The sequence below is a fragment of the Felis catus genome, chromosome A1, assembly GCF_018350175.1.
Source record: "Felis catus isolate Fca126 chromosome A1, F.catus_Fca126_mat1.0, whole genome shotgun sequence".
NCBI lineage: Eukaryota > Metazoa > Chordata > Mammalia > Carnivora > Felidae > Felis > Felis catus.
The window spans coordinates 25,698,308-25,720,948 of record NC_058368.1 but is presented as its reverse complement, the minus strand read 5'-3'; the positions used below and the strand labels follow the sequence as shown (position 1 = coordinate 25,720,948).

At 37.8% G+C, this 22,641-nt stretch overlaps 2 protein-coding genes across 3 annotated transcripts in view; one reads left to right on the top strand and one right to left on the bottom strand.

The window, feature by feature from the left end:
• Positions 1-22,641, top strand: part of GTF2F2 (general transcription factor IIF subunit 2) — a 156,073-nt gene that overhangs the window by 61,242 nt on the left and 72,190 nt on the right. The gene's annotated exons all lie outside the window — the stretch shown is intronic.
• KCTD4 (potassium channel tetramerization domain containing 4) lies at positions 5,975-16,848 on the bottom strand. 2 transcript variants are annotated; one of them, XM_019826857.3, is made up of 3 exons: positions 16,773-16,847; positions 16,630-16,677; positions 5,975-7,614 (listed from the first exon to the last, which is right to left on the bottom strand). In XM_019826857.3, the coding sequence occupies exon 3, from the start codon at positions 7,427-7,429 to the stop codon at positions 6,650-6,652; it is 780 nt and encodes a 259-aa protein (XP_019682416.1). In that variant the 5' UTR covers positions 7,430-7,614; positions 16,630-16,677; positions 16,773-16,847; the 3' UTR covers positions 5,975-6,649. The 2 variants fall into 2 exon arrangements, with proteins under 2 accessions (XP_019682416.1, XP_019682420.1); XM_019826861.3 differs by lacking the exon at positions 16,630-16,677 and having other exon boundaries at positions 16,773-16,848.

Sequence of the window (22,641 nt, the reverse complement as noted above, 5' to 3'; positions counted from 1 at the left end):
CACTTAACCGACTGAGCCATCCATGCGCCCCTTAACTGCCAAAATTAAAATAAAAAAATTTTTTTTAATGTTTATTTTTGTGAGAGAGAAAGAGAGAAAGCGTGAGAAGGTGAGGGACAGAGAGAGAGGGAGACACAGAATCCAAAGCAGGCCCCAGGCTCTGAGATGTCAGCACAGAGCCTGATGTGGGGCTTTAACTCATGGACTGCAAGATCATGACCTGAATTGAAGTCGGACGCTTAACCAACTGAGCTACCCAGGTGCCCCTTAACTGCCAAATTTTTATATCAAGCTTTGTTAGTTTTCTACAAACTCATTATCTTGTGAGTTTTACAACATAAAGAATTTTTGTTCTAAAATAGTAAGAGACACAGTACCCCATTTTCTTGCCTCTTGTAAGTATAATCTGCCTTATATCCAAATAATTTAAATTTGATAAGGTAGAAAGAAGAGGGGAGGGAAATATAGCTGGCAATCAAAATGGCATTTTAATAAAGCCTGCTTCCAGTTTTCAAGGTAGCTGTATATTTACATACTGAATCCCAATGTGTTCTTTTTGGGCTGCGTTGTAACAAGTAAAGGTGTATGTATCATAAGTGCAAGTGCCTGTGGTTGTATAAAATGATTTTGTTGTTTTATAGATTAATCACCTATGACTTTTAGATTCTTTTGTTTTGTGTTTCTCTCCAGTAATCACCCAACGTTTACTAATAATTTATTCCTGCACGTAGCTGTATATAATAGTCTTTCCTTTTTCTTTCTACATGGGTTTCTTTAAAAATACATATGGATAGAAAAAATACGCAACAGTCAAAACAGATATATGAGATCATGGGTATCTGCATTCATACTTATTTTTAATGTTTTTTAAAAATGAATTAACAATTCAGCAAATGATCTAAAGTAAATGCTAAATAGTCTCATTTTTTGGTAAAACCTCATTAAGTCACAGAAGGCTATTAAATTTAAATAACCACTGAGATTAAAGTTAATATCGTTCAGTAATTCTTAAGAACCTTAAAAATTGGTTAATATCTGTTATAACAAGACAAAATCAGTGGAGTGGAATTAAGAAGAAATCAGGGGCGCCAGGGTGGCGCAGTCAGGTTGGGCGTCTGACTTCAGCCAGGTCACGATCTCGCGGTCTGTGAGTTCGAGCCCCGCGTCAGGCTCTGGGCTGATGGCTCAGAGCCTGGAGCCTGTTTCCGATTCTGTGTCTCCCTCTCTCTCTGCCCCTCCCCCGTTCATGCTCTGTCTCTCTCTGTCCCAAAAATAAATAAACGTTGGAAAAAAAAAAAAAAAAAAGAAGAAATCAGACTTGTTCAATTTTACACTAATGATGTAGAATATATGTCTAAACATCCTTGAAGATAGTAAGCAGAATTACTTTTTGAAAAGTTGAGCCTGTCTTCAAAATGGAATTTTCCACAGTTAATGAAATCTTAAAAAAAAAAAAGAAAAGAAAAGAAACCAAACTACTAAATGTTGCTTTTAAATGTACCTAAATACTCTGGAATCTTGGGTTTGGAAAAACTCATTGTGCTATTAGGTTGACTGTTATATTTTATGCTAGGGAACAGTTTTTTTTAAAGACCTACAATTATTTCACTCTTTCATATCCAATTCAGTATTTTTTCTAAAATAATTAGTGATTAAAATTAAACTAGAGTTTCCATATTTTATATACAAAATCCTTAACATTGCACATTTTTTTTGCATTGTTGGAAAATTTTAATTAAATGGAGGTCATTTATAGTAGCTTATGTGGTACATATCAGTGATTTTTGTTTGATAGAAACTTTTACTCATGCATTTTTTAAATATATATGGATGAGTGATTTATTATATAGTTGTCTGTATTTATTATTTTAAATGTTTATTTTGAGACACACACACACACACACACACACACACACGGTAGTGCAGGGGAGGGGCAGAGAGAGAGGGGGAGGGGCAGAGAGAGAGGGGGAGGGGCAGAGAGAGAGTGGGAGAGAGAATCCCAAGCAGGCTCTGTGCTGTCCGTGCAGAGCCCTATGCAAGGCTCAAACTCACAAACCATGAGATCATGACCTGAGCTGAAACTAACTGAGCCACCAGGCACCCCCTATTGTATATTTTGTTCAAGAAATAGAAACATAGTCACCTTTTCATAAATTATTTTAGGTAAATTTAAAATTTCATCTTCGATATTTCCCTCTGCCTGGCACACCTCCCTTTATCACCACTCCCTTGGTGCTTGTTCACTGAAGCAAATTAATTTTAATACTAGCTTAAGCAAAATATGATTAGGAAGATCAGTCTGCTATAGAAGTAGCCATATATATTTCAAAGCTAAATACAAATAATTTCTAAGTTGCATGCTCTCTGGGATAGTCCATACTACACTTCTGCTTTGTTAGCAAGGATAATTATGATTCAGATGCTCTGATTTTAACCTTGACTGACATCATTGTAGTTTAAGACATTTAACCAGAATTTATTAGATGGGGGTATCTCTGGGATTGTGTTATCACATATATTACTGCTGACTGGTTTTATACTGCTGATGAAACAGCTGCAATGATTATTTGGTTCTTGTAGATTTTGTACATGAAGGTAGAATATAAAAGTCCCAAGAAACTCCTATGTATTTTTAAACTAATACCAATGAAAACTATGTTTGCCTGTAGCAATTTAAAGTATATTCTTGTATCTTATAGCATTCATCAAAGTATTAGGCATTGCATTTGTTAAAAGTTCTGCATTCTGTTTATGTCTAAGTTGAAAGCCTAATAATTGTAAACGTACATTTTTGTGCATGTTATTTATGGTTGTGTCATGAAGATATCTTTACACTGGATAAGATAATAACCAGTGCTTATTGAAAGTCTATAGTGGGTGAGGCCCTTTACATGTAATTTAATTTAAACCTTATAAAGGGTCTATCAGCTAATCATTATCTCCATTTTGCTCTGAGGATATTGAAGTTCAAAGAAGTGAAGAATCTTGCTTACATTATGTAGGCAAGTTAGTGGAGGTTAATTGGATTTGAATCCAAGTCTGACTTCAGAGCTCATGTGCGCTATATTTTTTCTTCATAATATGTCAGTTCTGTGGACTGTACAGGTCATAAAAAGTTAATCTCCTTTTCCACAAACCTGATATGTGAAGATCCATATTTGTCAATAGACAAATTTAGGCTATCCTTTATTGTTGTGAGATGATTCATCTCAAGTTCGTTCGTTCTTTCTTTCTTTCTTTCTTTATATATTTTTTTCAACGTTTATTTATTTTTTGGGACAGAGAGAGACAGAGCATGAACGGGGGAGGGGCAGAGAGAGAGGGAGACACAGAATCGGAAACAGACTCCAGGCTCTGAGCCATCAGCCCAGAGCCTGACGCGGGGCTCGAACTCACAGACCGTGAGATTGTGACCTGGCTGAAGTTGGACGCTTAACCGACTGCGCCACCCAGGCGCCCCATCTCAAGTTCTTTAAATGACCCAACATGACATTAAAAATTTTATTTGCTTTCCCATTAGTTCAGTTTTTCACTCATTTTACAAGAACCTGCATTGTGAGATTTTTTATCAAGTGAGGCAAACCTGTATTTTGGTATTCTATGTTGAGCCCATACTTCAGGAATGCCTGTTTTATGCCAGGTTTTAAGTGTTAGAGATGTAAGTGGCTGGCAAAAGCACACACAGTTCCTGGGCTCTGAAGTTAATGTACTTGGCCGGTTTTGAATCCGGCCTTTGATTCAGGTTTTGAATCCTCTTTTACCTCTTAATAACTATATGATTGTGAAAGAATGATAGTACCTTCCTCAACGTCATTGTGAGGATTAATTAAGATAATGCATGTTCATAGTGCAGTATCAGGCATGTAATAAAACAGTAAGGGTTATCTTTTATTATCTTTAAAATAGAATTGAACTGTAATTAATTTTCTTTAAAAAATAACAAGTTTCATTAGTATCATTACCTTCAGTCTGAGTTGGTAGTCATCTTTCATCATTTGAAAAGTCTCCTTAAGTGTTTCATTTGCTCTGCACACAGCCATATACATTTTACAAGTATAGTACACTATAAGCTGTGTTTTTATTTTTCATATTTTAAGGACAGTGCTGGAAGCATTGTGTGGGTTAATTCCAAATATGGGACTATGTTTGGCTTGCGGCAAGTATAGTAACCTATTTTTTTTTATTACCTGTCTTCTGAAAAAGAAGATAAAGCGTCACTTTGTGACTTACTCTCTGGAGCAGTGAGAAAAACAAGAATTTTTTTGTGAAAAATTTGAGGAAGAAATTCTTCATTGACTGCAAACAAAAATATGATATCACCCTGACTTATGATTGGCATTTTGTATGATTTCTTGAGTTTTTTTTAATGGGAGGCATTTCTAAATATTTTAAGAAATGGTGAAATTGAAAATGATATTACAACACATTATTTATGCACTTGATGTATAAACCCAAGTGCAACTGGCTGAATTTAAAAAGCTACACTTCTAAAAAGTTACACAAGAATAATCAATCTGGTCAAATATCCTTCCAGATTATTAAATTGTTTTACAATATTATGGTTTATCAAAAGTTTGAGGATGAGTTAAATGCATCCAAATAAAATTTTTTTAGAGACATTTATCAAAATGATTAATAGATTTCTTTAAGTACTGGTTTCCATCAGTAATGATTTGTTGTAACAGTTAAATTCTCTTTTTGTGAATTCATGCAAAAATTTATAATACTTCTAAGGAAGGAGATTTGTTCAGTGATATCTCCTGTAATAAGATATGTCAAGGCTATATTTATTATCTGTAATGAAATCTTGTTAGAGAAAATCTTGCTTTGACATTAAATCACTATCATTTTTTTCATTACCAAAGTCCAAATGCCAAGGAAAAGTCAACTCATAAGCTGGAGACGCATGTAAACAGTTCAATTATAGTAACAGCTAAAATAGATTTTACTGTATTTTTCTGTTTTCATAGTTCCTTTAACTCTTAATTAAGCCATGTTAAAGTATGTAAGAGATAATTTGATGTTTTATTAGAAGCATCTTTTTTCTTGTTATATATAAAAGAAGATTGTGTGGTTGATATGGAGTTTTGAGGTGTTTTTTTTTATGTCCATTTTTTAAAGGACTTTTTTGTATGATAGATTTTAAAGTATTTCCCTTAGTATGTACAGCCAACTTTTGCATTACCTTTGATTTTATAACTGGAAATCAGAGTTCTAAGAATGAATTAGCTTTGCTGCTAATTCCAAGTTTTTATGTTTAAGCAAACTTTTGGCAGTTATGTTAATTTATGTAACCTCAGTCAAGGTTTTCAGAAACTTTTGTTGAATTTTATTAAAATCAAGATTTAGTTACCTGTTTTAATGGTTAAATTTGTTTAATAATGGTTAAATTTTAAAGGAGCAAATTTAAGATCTAATTTGTTCTTAGAAGCCAAAGGAAATGAGAGGCGTATTAATGATTTAGCTGCTCTTTGGGAGGAAAAATGCACTCTAACTTAGCACTTAGAGCTAAGTTTCTGCATTATCTCATTGAGACAGCCATATATGAAACTTAATTTAAAAAAATAACTTCAGCATGAGGTTAAAGAAATTAACACAATTCAGTGAATCTGAGATTTAGCATCAAAATAGGTATTGAAATGAATAAAGTTCTTTTGTAAGAATAATGTCTAGTGATGCTCATTTAATATTTTTGAGCTTGAAGAATGAATAGACAGGGTGGTTCTGAAAATGAACTCCTGTATTATTTTGATACCACGTATTCTGTTGAGGCTAAGTTATGCAGGTTGTGTTGGAACCCAGCCTGCAAAGAAATGAATTTGCTGATTTTTGTCACTTGGAAGACCAGCCAGGGTTACTGTAGCCTGCCAGTTGACTACATCAATAGGTAATATTGTGTGAAATTATCAAGTGGTACACTTTGTTTTGAAAGTGACACATATAACTTTTTATTATAATTATTAATACAAACAAAGAAGCTAATAGTGCTTTTATTTATTTTTTATTGTCATCAAGCAGTTTTCTAGGAATGTTCAGCAATATGTCAATTCAGCTATAATTCTAGTATAAAATACAGGAACTATGAATAAGCTTTTAGTGCCTGCCATTAAAATTAAGTCAATAGCTTTAATACCTTCTTACAGTTACATTTGGTTTCACTGTAGCTCTGTTTTAGTACATCTGCACATCTCTTTTTCTCTCAATGTTTAATTTTACCAGTTCAGTTTCTTTGTAGATTGGTAGAAAGGATTTTAAATCTTACAGCCCCTTAAAATATTGTATTACCATTTACTTAAATGAATGATAGATAATGTACATGCTTGTTCATTGTGCAAGTACCAAAGACATTCTGATTGAAAGACAGTTTACGGAGAAATAAACAAATAGCAAAAGCATTCAGTCTTTATTTATAATATATAGAACATCACTGTTTTCATTTTAAGTATAAGAGTCTGATCAGCAGGAACACCCTTGAGAAGGACATCTTTAGCGATAGAATTTACATACCGTTAGCTCACAGTAATTGATTAGCAGCAGGGCTCTGAGTACAGAGCTGACTGGGCACACGTTATTTGGGATGCCTTTGATGCCGTGGTTTTCCGAAGCTTGCTGGCTGCATGCTTGTTGCCTTTGTTCGTGACACAGGTAATTACTTGATAAAATGAAGTGCATCGCTGTGAACAATTGACCCTTTGGAACAATCCAGGCTGGTCAGCAGTCTAAAGCCACACTTTAAAGCCATCATTATAGCTTCAAACTTAAGAGTTTCCAGGGTACAGACAAAGGTGTTGTCTTCCTTTAGTACAAGTCGAGTGCCATTTTCAGATTTTATGAAGTATTTAAATTGAATGATGTTTGATGATATTGAAAACTCCTCTGGAAATCCATCCAGCCTGCTTTTGGACACCAGAACAATGCGAGATTTTATTTTTGATATGAAATCAGGAGCATTACAGAAAATTCTCAGTCCTTGTGAGCGATCATGGTTATCTGTTATTTCCAAGAAAGTAGTCTCTCTGGGTGTTAGCTGTTCTTTTTCCCACCTGGCTTTCACTTCCTCCGCCAGTCCCTTGAGCTGAAAGAATTCTGCTTCTTGTGCAAGAAGTTGATTTTCTCGAAAGCCTTCGGGCAGTAGAAGTTCTCCATTTCGTAGGAAGTTCAGGACATGCCTGAAGAGGAGTCCATCCCTGTCTATGAAATAATGCCCATCAGCATCAAACGGGCAGAGGATTTTTCCATTTACTATACCTTCAAGGAAAGTGTCTGGGTACTTGGTCAGTGTTTGTTTTTGAGTAATGTATAAATATCCACCAACGTTGAGGGTCATCAGTGTGGATTTGCAGTTCTTTCCTTGGTCAGCGTCTTCCAAGCTGTTGTGTTTCCCTTCATACTCCTTTTCTTTTTCTCTTCTGTTTATTTTACGCTCCATTTTTGAAAATGCTATTTCAGCCTGTTCTTCTTGGCTCTGAGATTTTTAAAAAAGAAACACTACCACACAAGCACGCCTTTATTCAGCCCCAGCCTGGTGATGGAATGGAAATGCTGGCAGCGCCGCCTGCTCTGTCAGCTCGGTTTTGCAGTAGGTGGCGCATCAGCTATGCGTGCGGGAGATTTCTGGAGTAAGAAGACAGGGAAAAAAAAAGATAATTTGCATTTAACTGTATCAGGGAAGGAATTTGTTGTTTAAGATTTTCATGTGTGTTCTTTGAAGTAATAAAAGTTCCTCAAGTTACTCAGTAAATTGAATTTCCTCTTAGCAGTTAAGCAGTTACAAATATTTAATTCTCCAGCTAAGTTGAGTATGTTTCCGTTTCTAAATGTCTTTTAAGTTATTGCTCACACAGGCAAGCTTAATATTGAATAATATTTTTAGTTTTTGAAAAATAATGCATATTGAATCTGTGTCATTTTAAAGCAAATCATAAACAGGAAACCAAAAGAGAAGGGAAGGAGGTGTATAGAATCTTTTCTCCTGTAAAACACACGTTTCACAGTGGTGAAGTCATTTTTAAAGACCCAAATGAGAACATTTAAACCTGTTGTTTATGATGTGGCACTTGAATTTAGTTTGATTTGCACGTGATTGTGATTTAGAGATCTTTAGCACAAGAGAAGAAATTTTCTTAATGCTCTTAATGCTTAACGAAAGGTTCTATTTTATTTTATTGGGGTTTATTTGTTTGTTTTACCCTAAGGTAAAGCGTCAAACGTACAGGCTTTCAGTAGTCGTTTACATGTCTTTTTGGTTAAGATATCCTATGAAAAATTCATAAGCTTGTTCTATCCCAAACCCGCTCCATGTGGAACAAAGACTTGGGCTGCTGTAGAAAATACTATAACTGTGTGTGTGTGCGCGCATGTTCACATACCCACGTGCACGTGTTTCGGAAGATAAAAGATTCAGAATACCTGCTATAAAATAGTGCCATGGTAAATTTCACTTTTTTTTTTATGGTTCCCCCCCCCCCCCCCCCCCCCAGTGTACACAAAAGGCAAAAGGGCCAAACACAACTTTTTATTTTATTTTTTGGTAACTTGGGAACTGGAATAGTGTTGAGTCTGGTGTCCCCTCCACCCCCGCCCCTTTTTTCTTCTTCCCCTCTAACTTGCCTTCCAAGGCATTTTAGAGATCTGAGCTTTCATTTCTAGAGTTTAAAGGCCCAGGGGTAAGAAATGTGAACATTGTCCTCAGTACACTATTACTTGACTGGTTCTGCTAAATTATTCTGAGGAGCACATTATTCTCAGAGTTAAATTAGATTTAGATTTAATATTGAATTGATTTATATTTCTATTACATAAAAGGCATTTTTTAATTATTCAACTGTATGTTGGCGGAAACATTGGAGCAGAGTCTTCTAAAAATGCTTACCTTGTATTTTCTCTAAGCAATGTTAGATTTTCTTCAGATATAAAAAATTATATCTTTAATTATAGCAGATAACATGTATTAATACTTAGATTATCAAAAGTCCATTGAAATTAAACTAGAAATCTAATGCATTACATTTTTAGAGCTGAGTTTTTGCTTAGAGACCATAAAATTCAACCTCCTCATTTTACCAAAAATAAAATTACATTCTGGGGAATTTTTTTAAATGTTTGTTTATTTTTGAGAGAGAGAGAGAAAGCGAGAACGAGTGAGGGAGGGGCAGATAGAGAGGGAGACACTTTAAAGAGGCTGTAGGCTGTGAGCTGTCAGCACAGTGCCCGACGCAGGGCTCGAACCCATGAACCACGAGATCATGACCTGAGCCAAAGTTGGACGCTTAACCGACTGAGCCACCCACGCGCCCCTAGGGAGCTTTTAACAGTGTTTTACCTAGAACTTTATAGCTTGTTAATAAGCCAACACTTGAACTAAAGCTTCCTCTTAGTCCTGTATCATTTAAGAAGAGTTTACTCTTATATTCTAACAATTTCATGTCTGTGTTGATTTTGTTGTTTTAGAATCAAGTCTTGTCTATGGATCTGACTTTTTAAGAAATATAGAGGTGCCTGGGTGGCTGAGTCAGTTAAGCATCTGGTCATGATCTTTCGGTCCATGGGCTTGAGCCCCTCATTGGGCTCTGTGCTGAGAGCTTAGAACCCAGAGCCTGCCTCACCTTCTGTGTCTCCCTTTCTGTCTGTCCCTCCCCCACTTGTGCTTGCTCGCTGGCTCTCGCTCGCTCGCTCTCTCTCAAATAAACATTAAAAAAATTAAAAAAATATATTTAATAGATTTTTTTAGCACAACTTTGGAAATGTATTCATGGGATTCATATGTTTGTAGTCACTGTATGCTAGTAGCACCATGTAATAAGCAGAATCTGCAAAGACGTGATAATTTCGTTGCTGGGTCTGGTCCTCTTTAAATGAACTTTATGGGACATCAGAAGCAGCAGAACAGAACTGTAGTGTAGTGATGGAACCTGGGTTTTGTATGATTAAATGGAGTGACGTAGGAGATGATCACGTCATCCTAGGCCTTCTTCCCTACAGCCTGTTTGGCCCATTTGTAGATGCCTTCGTGGGGAAATGAAGCTCGTGCTGCTAGAAGGTGGGCTTCCTCAGGATGGGAAGGTGAGGCGGGGCTGCCTCTTCAGCCAGCGCACCGGGGCCCCGTTCCACTTGCCAACTCACTTCTGTTTCTGCTGCCTGGGTTTTAAGACTGTTTGTGTTCTTTGTTTCTGCTGGCTTGCCTTGACAGACTCTGAACCCACCCCAATATGTGCCTCTGACCCTCGGTCGCTTTTTTTTTCACTCTTGACTTCACACCGGCGTTCTTGGCTTCTGCACACCTGCCATGCATGATTTGCTTGCCACCCGTGGCCTGGCAACAATAGTGTGACGGAAGCTTTGTCTTAGTGCCTGACTAGAAGTTGATATGAATCCATAGCACTTTTCTTTTGTGTCCTGCTGCCCCCAACTTGCAGTCTTGAAAAAGAAAAATAGCTCCCGGTAGGCCTCACTTTATCCCCATTACACCACATTATCCCCTTTAAAGTAACATGATTGCGTTTTACAGATGTTGCAGGGGGTTGTAGATCATTGCTGCCTGTTGTGGCACACCTGCCCCTTACGAGACAGCCAGGTTGTTTTCTTCTTTCTGTTCTATTCTAAGTTTGTATTTGCCTGCTTGGGTGGGTGGAGGGTGGGGAAAGCTTGTCCTGGATAGTGTCAGGTCCACACAACCCTAAAACTATAAAAGTGGTGCTTCGTATGCCAAGAAAAATATGGTGTGATTCTGTTTCTCCACCTCACTGCAGATATAAACTGCAGTTCAACAGTTTCAGCAAAAAGCTTAACCCACATGTCAAAGATTAGCTTACTTAGATCCACTTGATCACTAGATTTGAGGATTTCATCTCCTTTGCAGACAGAGTGATTTTTTTAAGGTAGGGGCCCTGTTTTCTACTCATTACCCTAGACCTTATTAGAGTTAGATCACCTCTGTCTTAGACATCTGTACTCACACATACAAAAGAGCCCTTTAGCCAACTTTTAGGATTTAATTTTTTTTTTAACGTTTATTTATTTTTGAGACAGAGAGAGACAGAGCACGAATGGGGGCGGGTCACAGAGAGGGAGACACAGAATCTGAAACAGGCTCCACGCTCTGAGCTGTCAACACAGAGCCCGACGCGGGGCTCGAACTCACGAACCGCGAGATCATGACCTGAGCCGAAGTCGGCCGCTTAACCGACTGAGCCACCCAGGCACCCCAACTTTTAGGATTTAGACAGTGCCATGTTAGGTTCTTGGTATAGGTATATCCATTAGTTAGGCCCAGTGCCTAATCAAATTCTAGCAAAACCTTCCACTAATATGACGATGCTAATCTTCCAGTATCTGCATTAGGCAGAACTTCTTCCAAGCCAGTGAGAGGAGTTCCCATCTTATCTACTAGTTCCTGAGGGAAAATGAGGTCATTGTCGTCGCCATGATTGACACGGGATGTCATCATAATATATGCTTGCTCTATTTATGTGCCATGGAAGGAAGTAGAACCTCACCAAGAAGGTATCTCTTTTGGTTGGAAGATACAAGATTTGATAATTCCCCCAAACTGACCATATCACTCTGTGAAATTCAAACACTCCTTTTCAAGGAAAAAGGTTGGTTTTAGGAGCTGCCTTTAAAATAAGAAAGAACACTGCTTCTGTCTTCACCTATACCAGATCTTTTTGGTTGTTTTTACCTCCATGTTTTCTGCCTGTCTTTACAAAAACAAAACAAAACAAAACAAAATAAAACAAAGATGGGTTCCCATTACCTTAGAAAGAAGGTAAAAGCAACTGTCGATTTTTACTTGAATCTGGCACTCGGTCTTAGCTCCGGACTTGCCACATTTTTTCAAGCTTCTTGATTTGTTTCCTCACTTGAATTTGATGCCCACCTACCTGACTCCATAATGATAGCTTTATCTGTTCATTTTCTCAAATCTGGCTAACCCTTGGCCATCTTACTTTTATGTCCTCTGATATCTCTGCTTTGAACCATGTCTTTTGCAAGCTAAGTTTTCTCTCTCTCTCTTTTAAGTTTAATTATTTATTTTTGAGAGAGAGAAAGAGAGAGAGAGCATGCATGTGAACAAGGGTGGGGCAGAGAGAAAGGGAGTAAGAGAATCCCAAGCAGGCTCTGCACTGTCAGCATGGAGCACAATGTGGGGCTCGAATTCACAAACTGTGAGATTATGACCTGGGCCAAAATCAATCGGATGTTTAACTGAGCCACCTGGGTGCCCCAAGTTTCTCTTTTTTAATGTGTGGTTTATCTCTTCTTTGTAGCCTCCTGTTAATAGCATTTAATGTGAGAAACATTCGTTTTGATATTCAGCTATGACTAATTTACTCTAGCCTCTGTGTTAAAAAATAAAAATAGGGGTGCTGTGTGGCTCAGTCAGTTAAGCATCTGACTCTTGATTTCAGCTCAGGTCGTGATCTCAGGGTGGTGATATTGAGCCCTGCATGGGGCTCCATCCTAAGCGTGGAACCTGCTTGGGATTCTTTCCCTCTTTCTCTGCCCCTCCCCAGCTCTCTTGGGTGTATGCTTGTTCTCTCAAAAAAAAAAAAGAAAATAAATTACACAATGTAATGTATTAATATAAGAATCAAGTATTTTTCCATGTTAATCTAATTATGTTTGAATGTCAAACCTTTAGTTTTGACGTATAAAATTCATCTGCATTAAATGTTGTCTGGTACTGGGATTGTACTAACACAAATACTGCCCCAGCTACCTTATGCTGCTGATTGGCCACAGTATCTAACCAACTATGTAGAATGCTTGAATCCTAGGACTCACTGGATATATCCTCTGGCAGGAAGGTGATGTGGATGGGTGCTTCCAGTCAGGTGAACGTGTTTGAGAATGTTTTGCAGTGTTGAACTGAGTCTTCAGAGAAGCCCAGGAATCTTTGCTATATTGGCAAACTTAAGACTTATTTGAGGAGTGTAGATAAAAGAATAAAGCACTGTGTATTAAAAGGAGCACAAATAAAAATGACAGATTAAATGAGAACTTCAAGCAAAATTCCATTCCACATTCTTTGCTTTTCATTAATTATACAGTTGACTATGAAAACAATTTACAAATCATATTAATTCATATTTTAAATATACTTTGGGAGATGAGTGCTTCAGGGAAAGCAGTGTTTTATAATTCTGTGAGAAGTCATTTATGTTTTTTAAAATGAATTTTCTCTTTTTTGAATTGTAGCCTATGCATTATTATTCACTGGAAAATTCTATTGTAACCAGATGAGCAAAGCACTTTCATGAGCCATCAAATGAACATTGAAATTATATTATTATATAGAACTCATTTTTATAGTGCTATTTGGCAAAATGGAATTTTGCCTTCTCTTTGGGAAGAAGATATTTTTAAAATGTTAATAACCATTATGTACAATCTCAAAATGAGGGACATGACTTTGAAAACTTGTAAAGGTAATATTATTATGAAATCAGTGATGAAAAAAATCTTTGCTCTTAAGTACTGTCCCCCACCACTGGTCCTTCTGTCATCCTCTTTTCTTTAGATCCTCTTGTGTCCTTCCTTAGTGGTGACATGGTGTGGAGGAAAGAGAAGGGAGCCTGAACAGCAGGACAGGATATATGATGGTTCATAGGAGCAAGTGCTGTTTCTTAGTATATTGATTGTAAATTAGGGACGGAGGACTCTTTCATGTTGCACATTTTTCACATTAAACAGTTTTGAAATCAGGGTATGTCTTAAAATCATGGTAGTGTTTTGTCTTCGTGGCTTATAAGATGATGTATGTTATAGTTGATGCTGTCTCAGATTTGATGAAATATTTGAGCAGTTCGGTGAGCTGCTACCTTCATACCACCAGAAAATAAAATTAACAGAGATACAGGGAGAGGAAGAAAGGGAGCCTGGGGTGAGGAGCCATATTATGCAGCAGTTTTAAGCTCTGGCTACTGCATATTAGAATGATCTGTTGAAGTTATAAAGATACCACCATCTCTTGCCCCCATAAGCCACTTCGAGTAGAATCTCTGGCTTTGGGCCCAGTAGTTTTTGTTGTTGTTTTAATTTAAAAAAAGGTTTTTTTGTTTATTTTTGACAGAGAGGGAGAGACAGAGCATGAGTGGGGAGGGGCAGAGAGAGAGAGGGAGATACAGAAACCCAAGCAGGCTCCAGGCTCTGAGCTGTCAGCACAGAGCCCAATGCGGGGCTTGAACTCACAGACTGCGAGATCATGACCTGAGCCAAAGTCGGACGTTTAACTGACTGAGCCACCCGGGCGCCCCTGGGCCCAGTAGTTTTTAAAAAGCTCCCCAGGTGATTATTCTAATGATCAAGCAGAATTGAAAAACCACCATATGAAGGTAATTCGTGAGTTCAGGAAAGGGAATTTATCTCAGAGGAGTTCTTTTTTTTTTTTTTTTTAATTTTTTTTTTTCAACGTTTATTTATTTTTGGGACAGAGAGAGACAGAGCATGAACGGGGGAGGGGCAGAGAGAGAGGGAGACACAGAATCGGAAACAGGCTCCAGGCTCTGAGTTATCAGCCCAGAGCCCAACGCGGGGCTCGAACTCACGGACCGCGAGATCGTGACCTGGCTGAAGTCGGACGCTTAACCGACTGCGCCACCCAGGCGCCCCTCTCAGAGGAGTTCTTAATGATGCGGACATAACTTCTACCCTGTAGTTGTGGAGATAACTTTGTTAAATTATCTTGAAAATCATAAAGAACTAGTGTATGACATCCACTGCTGTTACCAATTAAGCATGGTGAAGAGAACAGGAGGTACTGAAGTTGAAGTTAATGAAATACTTGAATCCTATTGACTTGGTTTGAAAATAGGTGCCGTTGGATTGTCTATAAGTATTTCATTAATATTGTATCCCTCAACCCTGTTGCAGTCTTTTCTATGTGCAATGGTCTGTATTTTTCTTCCTTGGTATCACTCATCATATCAAGCACAGTGTTTGGCACTATTTAATAATACTATAATATTGTAGTGAAAGTCTGTTCTCTAGGAGACTTAATCTTTCCTGGAAGGATTTGTTTTTTGTTTTAATTCATTTAATTACCTTTGCTATTGTTTTTTTTTTTTAATGTTTATTTATTTATTTATTAGTGTTTATTTTTGAGAGAGAGAGAGAGAGACAGAGTGCCAGCAGGGGAGGGGCCGAGAGAGAGGGAGACACAGAATCTGAAGCAGGCTCCAGGCTCCAAGCTGTCAGCACGGAGCCCGATGCAGGTCTTGAACTCAGAAACCATGAGATCATGACCTGAGCCAAAGTTGGACGCTTAACCAGCTGAGCGACCCAGGTGCCCCACTTTTCCTATTGTTTTTAAGTCATTTCTAATTTCAAGTGCAGCAGCCAAAGCTGGATTGCACCCTTTGGTGAAGGTCTAACTAAAACAAACGATTATATTATTAGGATTTTCCTGCCTTATATCATTTATTGTTAAACATAGCATTACTTTATGTTTTTTATAAAGCTGTGTTTTATTTCTGGGTTTTATCCAGCCTCTTATTCTTGAAAGCAGCTTTGAGGTTAGAAATTATGTCTGTTTACAAGTCAAAACATCATGCCCACATCTGTATTCAAGAGACTTTTATATTGGCTAATTACATATATGATGTAACAAGCATAAAAGAGACTGTAGTCTGAAGTATAGGAGGAATAATAACTTGTGGACTTCATTTGTAAACATTAAAACATACAAACATTTGTTTTTAAAAAGCTCATTCACTAAGTTACTTCTTTGATCTAAAGTCTGTTATGGCTCTCGACTGATAGAACAATCCAGATTCCTTTGTGCCTTTAGGCCTCCATCTTTGATTTTGTACTTTAGCTAGCTACTTTTCTTTGTACTCCTGGGCAACCATTCTTGTCATTCACAGATGCTATTTGATCATCATTACAGTGTCCTTTTTTTTTTCTTTAAAGTTTATTTATTTTGAGAGATAGAGAGTGTGGGAGAGGGGCAGAGAGTCGGGGGGAGAGAGAGAGAGAGAAAATCCCAAGCTGACGTGGGGCTCAAACTCATGAACTGTGAGATCATGACCTGAGCCAAAATCTAGAGGCAGATGCTTAACCAACTGAGCCACCCAGGTGCCCCTCAATTTCCCTTTTATAGGAATGTATATACAGCCTTCTTTCTTACAGTCCATAGGTGAACAGTTGAAGAGCAGTGCTATGCATCAGGAGGTTGAGATGTTTTCTAAATCTTTGGTCTAGTCCTCAAATCTTCTTTCAGTATTTGTTTAAAATTGGGAATTTCCAGTGCATTAGGTGTATTTGTAATTTGAATATTATATGAAAACATATTACATAAATAGATAACTTTGGGGAATATTTATATTACTGCTCCTTTGTTACTTTTGAGGTAAATAATCAAATGCTAACTCTGTAGATTTACTGAAATCTGAACATGATCTTTCATTCCTAAAATTTTTGAAGGTTAGAGATCAGAACATCCGTTGCCAAATTTGAATAGAATAAGGATCACTTTCTTAATAATATAGAGATTGCAAGTTTGCCTAACTGGTTTGTTAAGATAGTAGTTTATATTGATTTGCCTTACCCTGTGAACCACAGGCAAAAAACTTCCATGAAAAGATTTTAAATGAGAAGAATGGAATAGGAATATTAAAAATAGTTTACCTTTTAAATTCACCGGCTCTGTGAAAATATTTTTTCTTCAGTCCTCTTCTGATGATAGACACAGATGTGATATAAATAAGAATCAGGAAAATAGCTTCAGAAGTCATATGAACAGTCCAAAATCTTGGTTCTGGCTCACTTACCTGTGTTTTAACTGGAATTGGAAGTGCTCTTAAAGGCCTCCACACTGAAGTGGATCTGGAGTGGCCTTGTGGAAATGAATGCCTATAACTTCCTGATGCCTAGCATCTTCCTAATATATCTGGTATCATTAATTACATGCCAATGCTAATAAGCACCCTCCCTGCTTATTACTGTAACTTGTTTAGGTATGCCCTTAACTTGTAAAAAGTGCCTGTCGGTTTTCTTGAGTTCTTTAACATAGAGTCTATCTCAGTTGAGATAAAGAGCCGGAAGGTCTTGGTTAGAGCTGAAATTTCTCAACATTTTGTTGTTGTTTCAAGAAACAGTTTCTAATTTCTCCTCAAAGAAAATTTGATTATATCTAGGTCTTACTAGAAAGTTATCAGCGCAGGGGCGCCTGGGTGGCGCAGTCGGTTAAGCGTCCGACTTCAGCCAGGTCACGATCTCGCGGTCCGTGAGTTCCAGCCCCGCGTCGGGCTCTGGGCTGATGGCTCAGAGCCTGGAGCCTGTTTTCGATTCTGTGTCTCCCTCTCTCTCTGCCCCTCCCCCGTTCATGCTCTGTCTCTCTCTATCCCCCCCCCCCCCAAAAATAAATAAACGTTGAAAAAAAATAAAATAAATAAAATAAAATAAAAAAAAGAAAGTTATCAGCGCAGGGGTGCCTGGGTGGGTCACTCGGTTATGCGTCTGACTTTGGTTCAGGTCATGATGTCACGATTTGTTTTGTGGGTTTGAACCCTGTGTCAGGCTCTGTGCTGACAGCTCCGAGCCTGGGGCTCGCTTCAGATTGTGTCTCCCTCTCTCTCTGATCCTTCCCATGATCGAGCTCTCTTTCACTCTCTCTCTAAAAAGAAGAAGGAAGGAAGGAAGGAAGGAAGGAAGGAAGGAAGGAAGGAAGGAAGGAAGGAAGGAAGGAGTGAATCAGCCCACACAAAAGAAACACTAATGGAATAATAAAACATCCCCAGTTGGAAGTGAAGGCCAGTTGTTGTTTTTTTTGTTTGTTTGTTTATTAAGTGAAAGAGAATTGGAACTAGATCTCAGAGATCCTCGTCACTTCATTATGTACATGCTGAGGCCCAGAGATGTGAAGTAGTCTTGCCAAAGTGACATCACTATTTACTGACAGAATCAGAACTGGAACTCTTCAGTTCTTCTTTATGGCATATGTTTTATATATTTACCCTTTAAATTTTTCTTAATTTTTTCTTATTTATTTATTCACTTATTTTAATTCTTATTTTTGAGAGAGAGAGAGAGAGAGAGAGAGACAGAGCGCGAGCAGGGGAGGAGCAGGGAGAGATGGAGACACAGATCCAAAGCAGGCTCCAGTTCTGAGCTGTCAGCACAGAGCCCGACATGGGGCTTGAACTCGTGAACCGCAAGATCATGACCTGAACTGAAGTCGGACACTTAACCGACTGAGCCTTCCAGGCGCCTCTTTCTCAATTTTTTTCTGAAACTAGGTGGTAGGATATAGATAAATAAAACCATTATCAAAGTTGTGTGTTCATATTCTTTAAGATTCTTTTGGTCACAAGTAACAGAAACCAGGAAGTAAATGGATCTTGCAAAAAAAAGACGGGGGATAGGTGATGAGGAGAAAATATAGGAAGGATTCTGGAATATTACCCAGTATCCAATTCTGGTGTGGGTCCCTTGGTTTGAAATTCAGAGAGAGACAAAAACACACACAGGGAGAAAGAGAAAGAGGAAGGAGATGAAAGCCATTGTTCATTCTATTCCTACCACCTTCAGTGTCTTTCTGCCTTACCTCCTGTCTAAATTCCACCTGTTTTTCAAGATCCAACATAAACAGGGTGCCTGGGTGGCTCAGTCAGTTAAGCGTCCGACTTGAGCTCAGGTCATGATCTCACAGTTCATGAGTTCAAGCCCTCACGTCGGGCTCTGTGCTGACAGCTTGAGGCCTGTAGTCTGATTCGGATTCTGTGTCTCCCTCTCTCTCTCTCTCTGCCCTTTCCCTGCTTGGGCTCTGTCTCTTTCTCTCTAAAAAATAAACAAACATTAAAAAAAAAATCCAACATAAACATCGTTTTCTCTATCAAACCTTTTCTTGAACCTCAGCTAGGCATAATCTCTTTGTGTGTTTTAGTCTCTGTATTCTGTGTGTATCTGTCTTATAACTGTTAAAAAAATTCTGTATTGTGCAGTAGAGTCCCATAGCCCATAGGGAAGGACCGGTAGTCTGTCAGGTAAATTCAAAGGTAGGGAACCATAATGTGCATTCCTAGTGCCTTAAACATTTTACCTTAAGGGTTAAAATGTACATTTAGCTACCAGTGTACATGTAGGACAAGGCCTTTGATTACAGTATAGTATGCTGATTGAGCATCTGCTCTCTGTTTCTTGGGAAAATTCAACTCATAATCTAGTTTAGATTTACAATTTTGGCTTCTTAGAAAAAAGCAAGAACTTAGACACTGAAACAGTAGGAATGCAGAATCCTTCTAGACTTGCATGTTTCTCTTCTAGTCTCCTGTTAATTTCTCCAGTGTCTACTTTGACAGTAGTTTTTTTAGCAACTTACTTTTATATCATGCCTTGCCAAGGCACTAAACCTGGTTTTCATAGAAACATCTCCTTCCCCCATACTCATAATTAATAGGATTATATAATATATAATCAAATTGCATAATTACTAACAGTAACACTAGCATAAACAACTTCTAATATAGTTAGAACAGAAGTGTGTGGGAGTACCAGAGATGAACCTAACTGCCCACTATGGGCAAGCTATGGGCATCTGTCACTGTATTTAAAAGAGGGGACTTGAGAGCCTTGGTAATCTAGAAGTGGGTTAAGTGGAGGTCTATTAAAAGTGATTCTGGTGTTGGGGTGCCTGAGTGGCTCATTCGGTTGAGTGTGCAACTCTTGGTTTTGGCTCAGGTCATGATCTCATGGTTTGTGGATTCAAGCCCTGTGTCAGGCTTTGTGGAGCCTGCTTGGGATAAGTGATTCTGGTGTATTCAAAATGATTTATATACCTGTCTTAGATTCCCACTAGACCAGCAACTCTCAAAATGTGATCTGGAAACTTTTGGGTAGAGGGATTCCTGAAACCTTTTCAAAGGGCCTGTGAAATCAAAACAATTATTCATAATAATACCAAGGCTTTTTGTCTTTTTCAATTCTGATTTTCTAAACATTTCTTAGTTTAATTTTTAATATCAATAGCAATAGATAAAACCCACATCAAAGCTCTTTGGGGGGGTCCTCAGTACATTTAAAAAAATATATGCCACAGAATCATTTGAATGGCTGCACTATACTCTACTCCTTGAGGACAGGAGTCATGTTTTATTTATTTTTGTTATTCCTGATGCATTGCAAGTATTTATGGTCTTTTAAATTGGTTTTGTTTTGTATTTTTTTAGAAAGGGAGAGGGAGAGTGCGTTGAGCTGTGTGGAGGGGCAGAGGGAGAGAGAATCCCAAGCAGGCTCCCTGCCCAATCTCTCAAACTCGCAAACCATGAGATCATGATCTGAAGAAACAAAATCAAGAGTCAGTCACTTAACTAACTGAGCCACCCCTCACCCCCAACAAAGTGGTTTTAAGTAATGAATGAAAATGATCTGTAATAAACAACAGTGGTGTGCAAGTAGGTGCTTTCAAATGCCTTTAAAATATAATGCAATATTTAAAGCATGGTTAGTGAAAAGAATACGAAAACATTTTCCTATGAGGCTTTAAAATGTGTGTGAAGGCTTTAAATCCTGCTTAGGAGGCTTTCTCATAAGTAATTGGCTTTTTAAAATTTATTTAAGAAGAGAAGGGGAATGAGCTAACAGAGATGTGGGGTTATTTAAGAGCAGCCAATCAGTGGGAAAATTCATTGCTGATGATTAAGACTTTTCTTTCATTTGAGAATCATTGGAAAGCTATTTTAGGTTTGAAAAGGGGATATGATGGACAGGAAATTATGGTTTGGGAAGTGAATTTTGTTGCTTTATGAGAATGACCTTGATTGAAGAATAGTGATGAGAGTAGTGGCCAAGGTGAAATGGGCAGGTGCTTTGGATGCTTCTTACCCTTTCAAGTAGTATATGGGGAACAAGGACAGCAGAATCCTTTAAAAATTAAATTCCCCCTGTCTACGTGGTATAGATACTGCTAGACACGTGGGGAACATTAACAGATGGTATTAACAGGTAGCTCCTTTAGTATTCAACATTAATAGACACATGGATATAAAAGTAAATTATTTTCAGGAGTCATGTGGTATTCTAAATTTGTTTTTTAAAAAGGATTGATTTATGTTTCAATAGAGGACTTTCTCATGCACTTAAGATACTTTATACATAGGAATTTCCCAAATCTTGTTCTTGTTATGACAGTAATTGTTCTAGATAGACTATTCATCTTCAGTGGAGAGGCAAACTCAAACATAAGATTTGGGAAATTCAGATTTTTAATCTCAATCTTACTAAACTGATTAACAAGAAGAAATTATTTCTAGACATTTAAATTTCATATAAAATATTTGTGGCTTTATTTTCTTCCTGACATATTTTGATGTAAGGTAGGCATGCTTCTCATCATTGCTTTTTACAGACATCTGTTAGTCTGTACTTGAGATTTGTTGTGTATCTCACACGCATTGAGGGACTCTTCAACTACTGAATTACGCATATGTTCACAGGTTAGGGACTACGGTAAGGAGTCTTCTGGAGTTTGGAGACAAAATCAAGAAAAGTCACCATAAAGAAGATTTTCTAATATAAATCATGTGGGTGTGGTGCTATCTGCACCCTACATTTTGGTCAGTTTTTCTGCCCCCCCCCCCCCCCCCCCCCGTGAACTGTGTGTCTCTTGAAAAGAATACCATATCTTTTGTTGTGTTTTTTTCACATTTTAAATTATTTTTTAAATTAAATTTTATTTTTTAAAATTTATATCCAGTTTAGCATAGAGTGCAACAGTGATTTCAGGGATAGATTCCTTAATTCCCCTTATCCATTTAGCTCATTCCCCCCCCCCCCACACACACACAATCCCTCTAATAACCCTCTGTTTGTTCTCCATATTTATGAGTCTGTTATGTTTGTCCCCCTCCCTTTTTTTTAATATTATTTTTGTTTCCCTTCCCTTGTGTTCATCTGTTCTGTGTCTTAAAGTCCTCATATGAGTGAAGTCATATGATATTTGTCTCTCTCTTGACTAATTTCGCTTAGCATAATACCCTCTAGTTCCATCCACGTAGTTGCAAATGGCAAGATTTCATTCTTTTTTTGATCGCCAAGTAATACTCCATTGTATATATATATACCACATCTTCTTTATCCATTCATCTATCGATGGACATTTGAGCTCTTTCCATACTTTGGCTATTGTTGATAGTGCTGCTATAAACACTGGGGTACATGTGCCCCTTCGAAACAGCATAGCTGTATCCCTTGGATAAATACCTAGTAGTGCAATTGCTGGGTTGTAGGGTAGTTCTGTTTTTGATTGAGGAACCTCCATACTGTTTTCCAGAGTGGCTGCACCAGTTTGCATTCCCGCCAGCAGTGCAAAAGAGATCCTCTTTCTCTGCATCCTTGCCAACATCTGCTGTTGCCTGAGTTGTTAACATTAGCCATTCTGACTGGTGTGAGGTGGTATCTCATTGTGGTTTTGATTTGTATTTCCCTGGTGATGAGTGAGTGATGGTGAGCGTTTTTTCATGTGTTGGTTGGCCATCTGGATGTCTTTGGAAAAATGGGCCCATTTCTTTTGCCCATTTCTTCACTGGATTATTTTTTGGGTGTTGAGTTTGATAAGTTTTTTATAGACTTTGGATACTAACCCTTTATCTGATGTGTCATTTGCAAATATCTTCTCCCATTCTGTCGGTTGCCTTTAGTTTT

Excerpts from the sequence above, each read along its gene's own strand:
- KCTD4 (XM_019826861.3), bottom strand. The coding sequence starts at position 7,429 with ATGGAGCGTAAAATAAACAGAAGAGAAAAAGAAAAGGAGTATGAAGGG.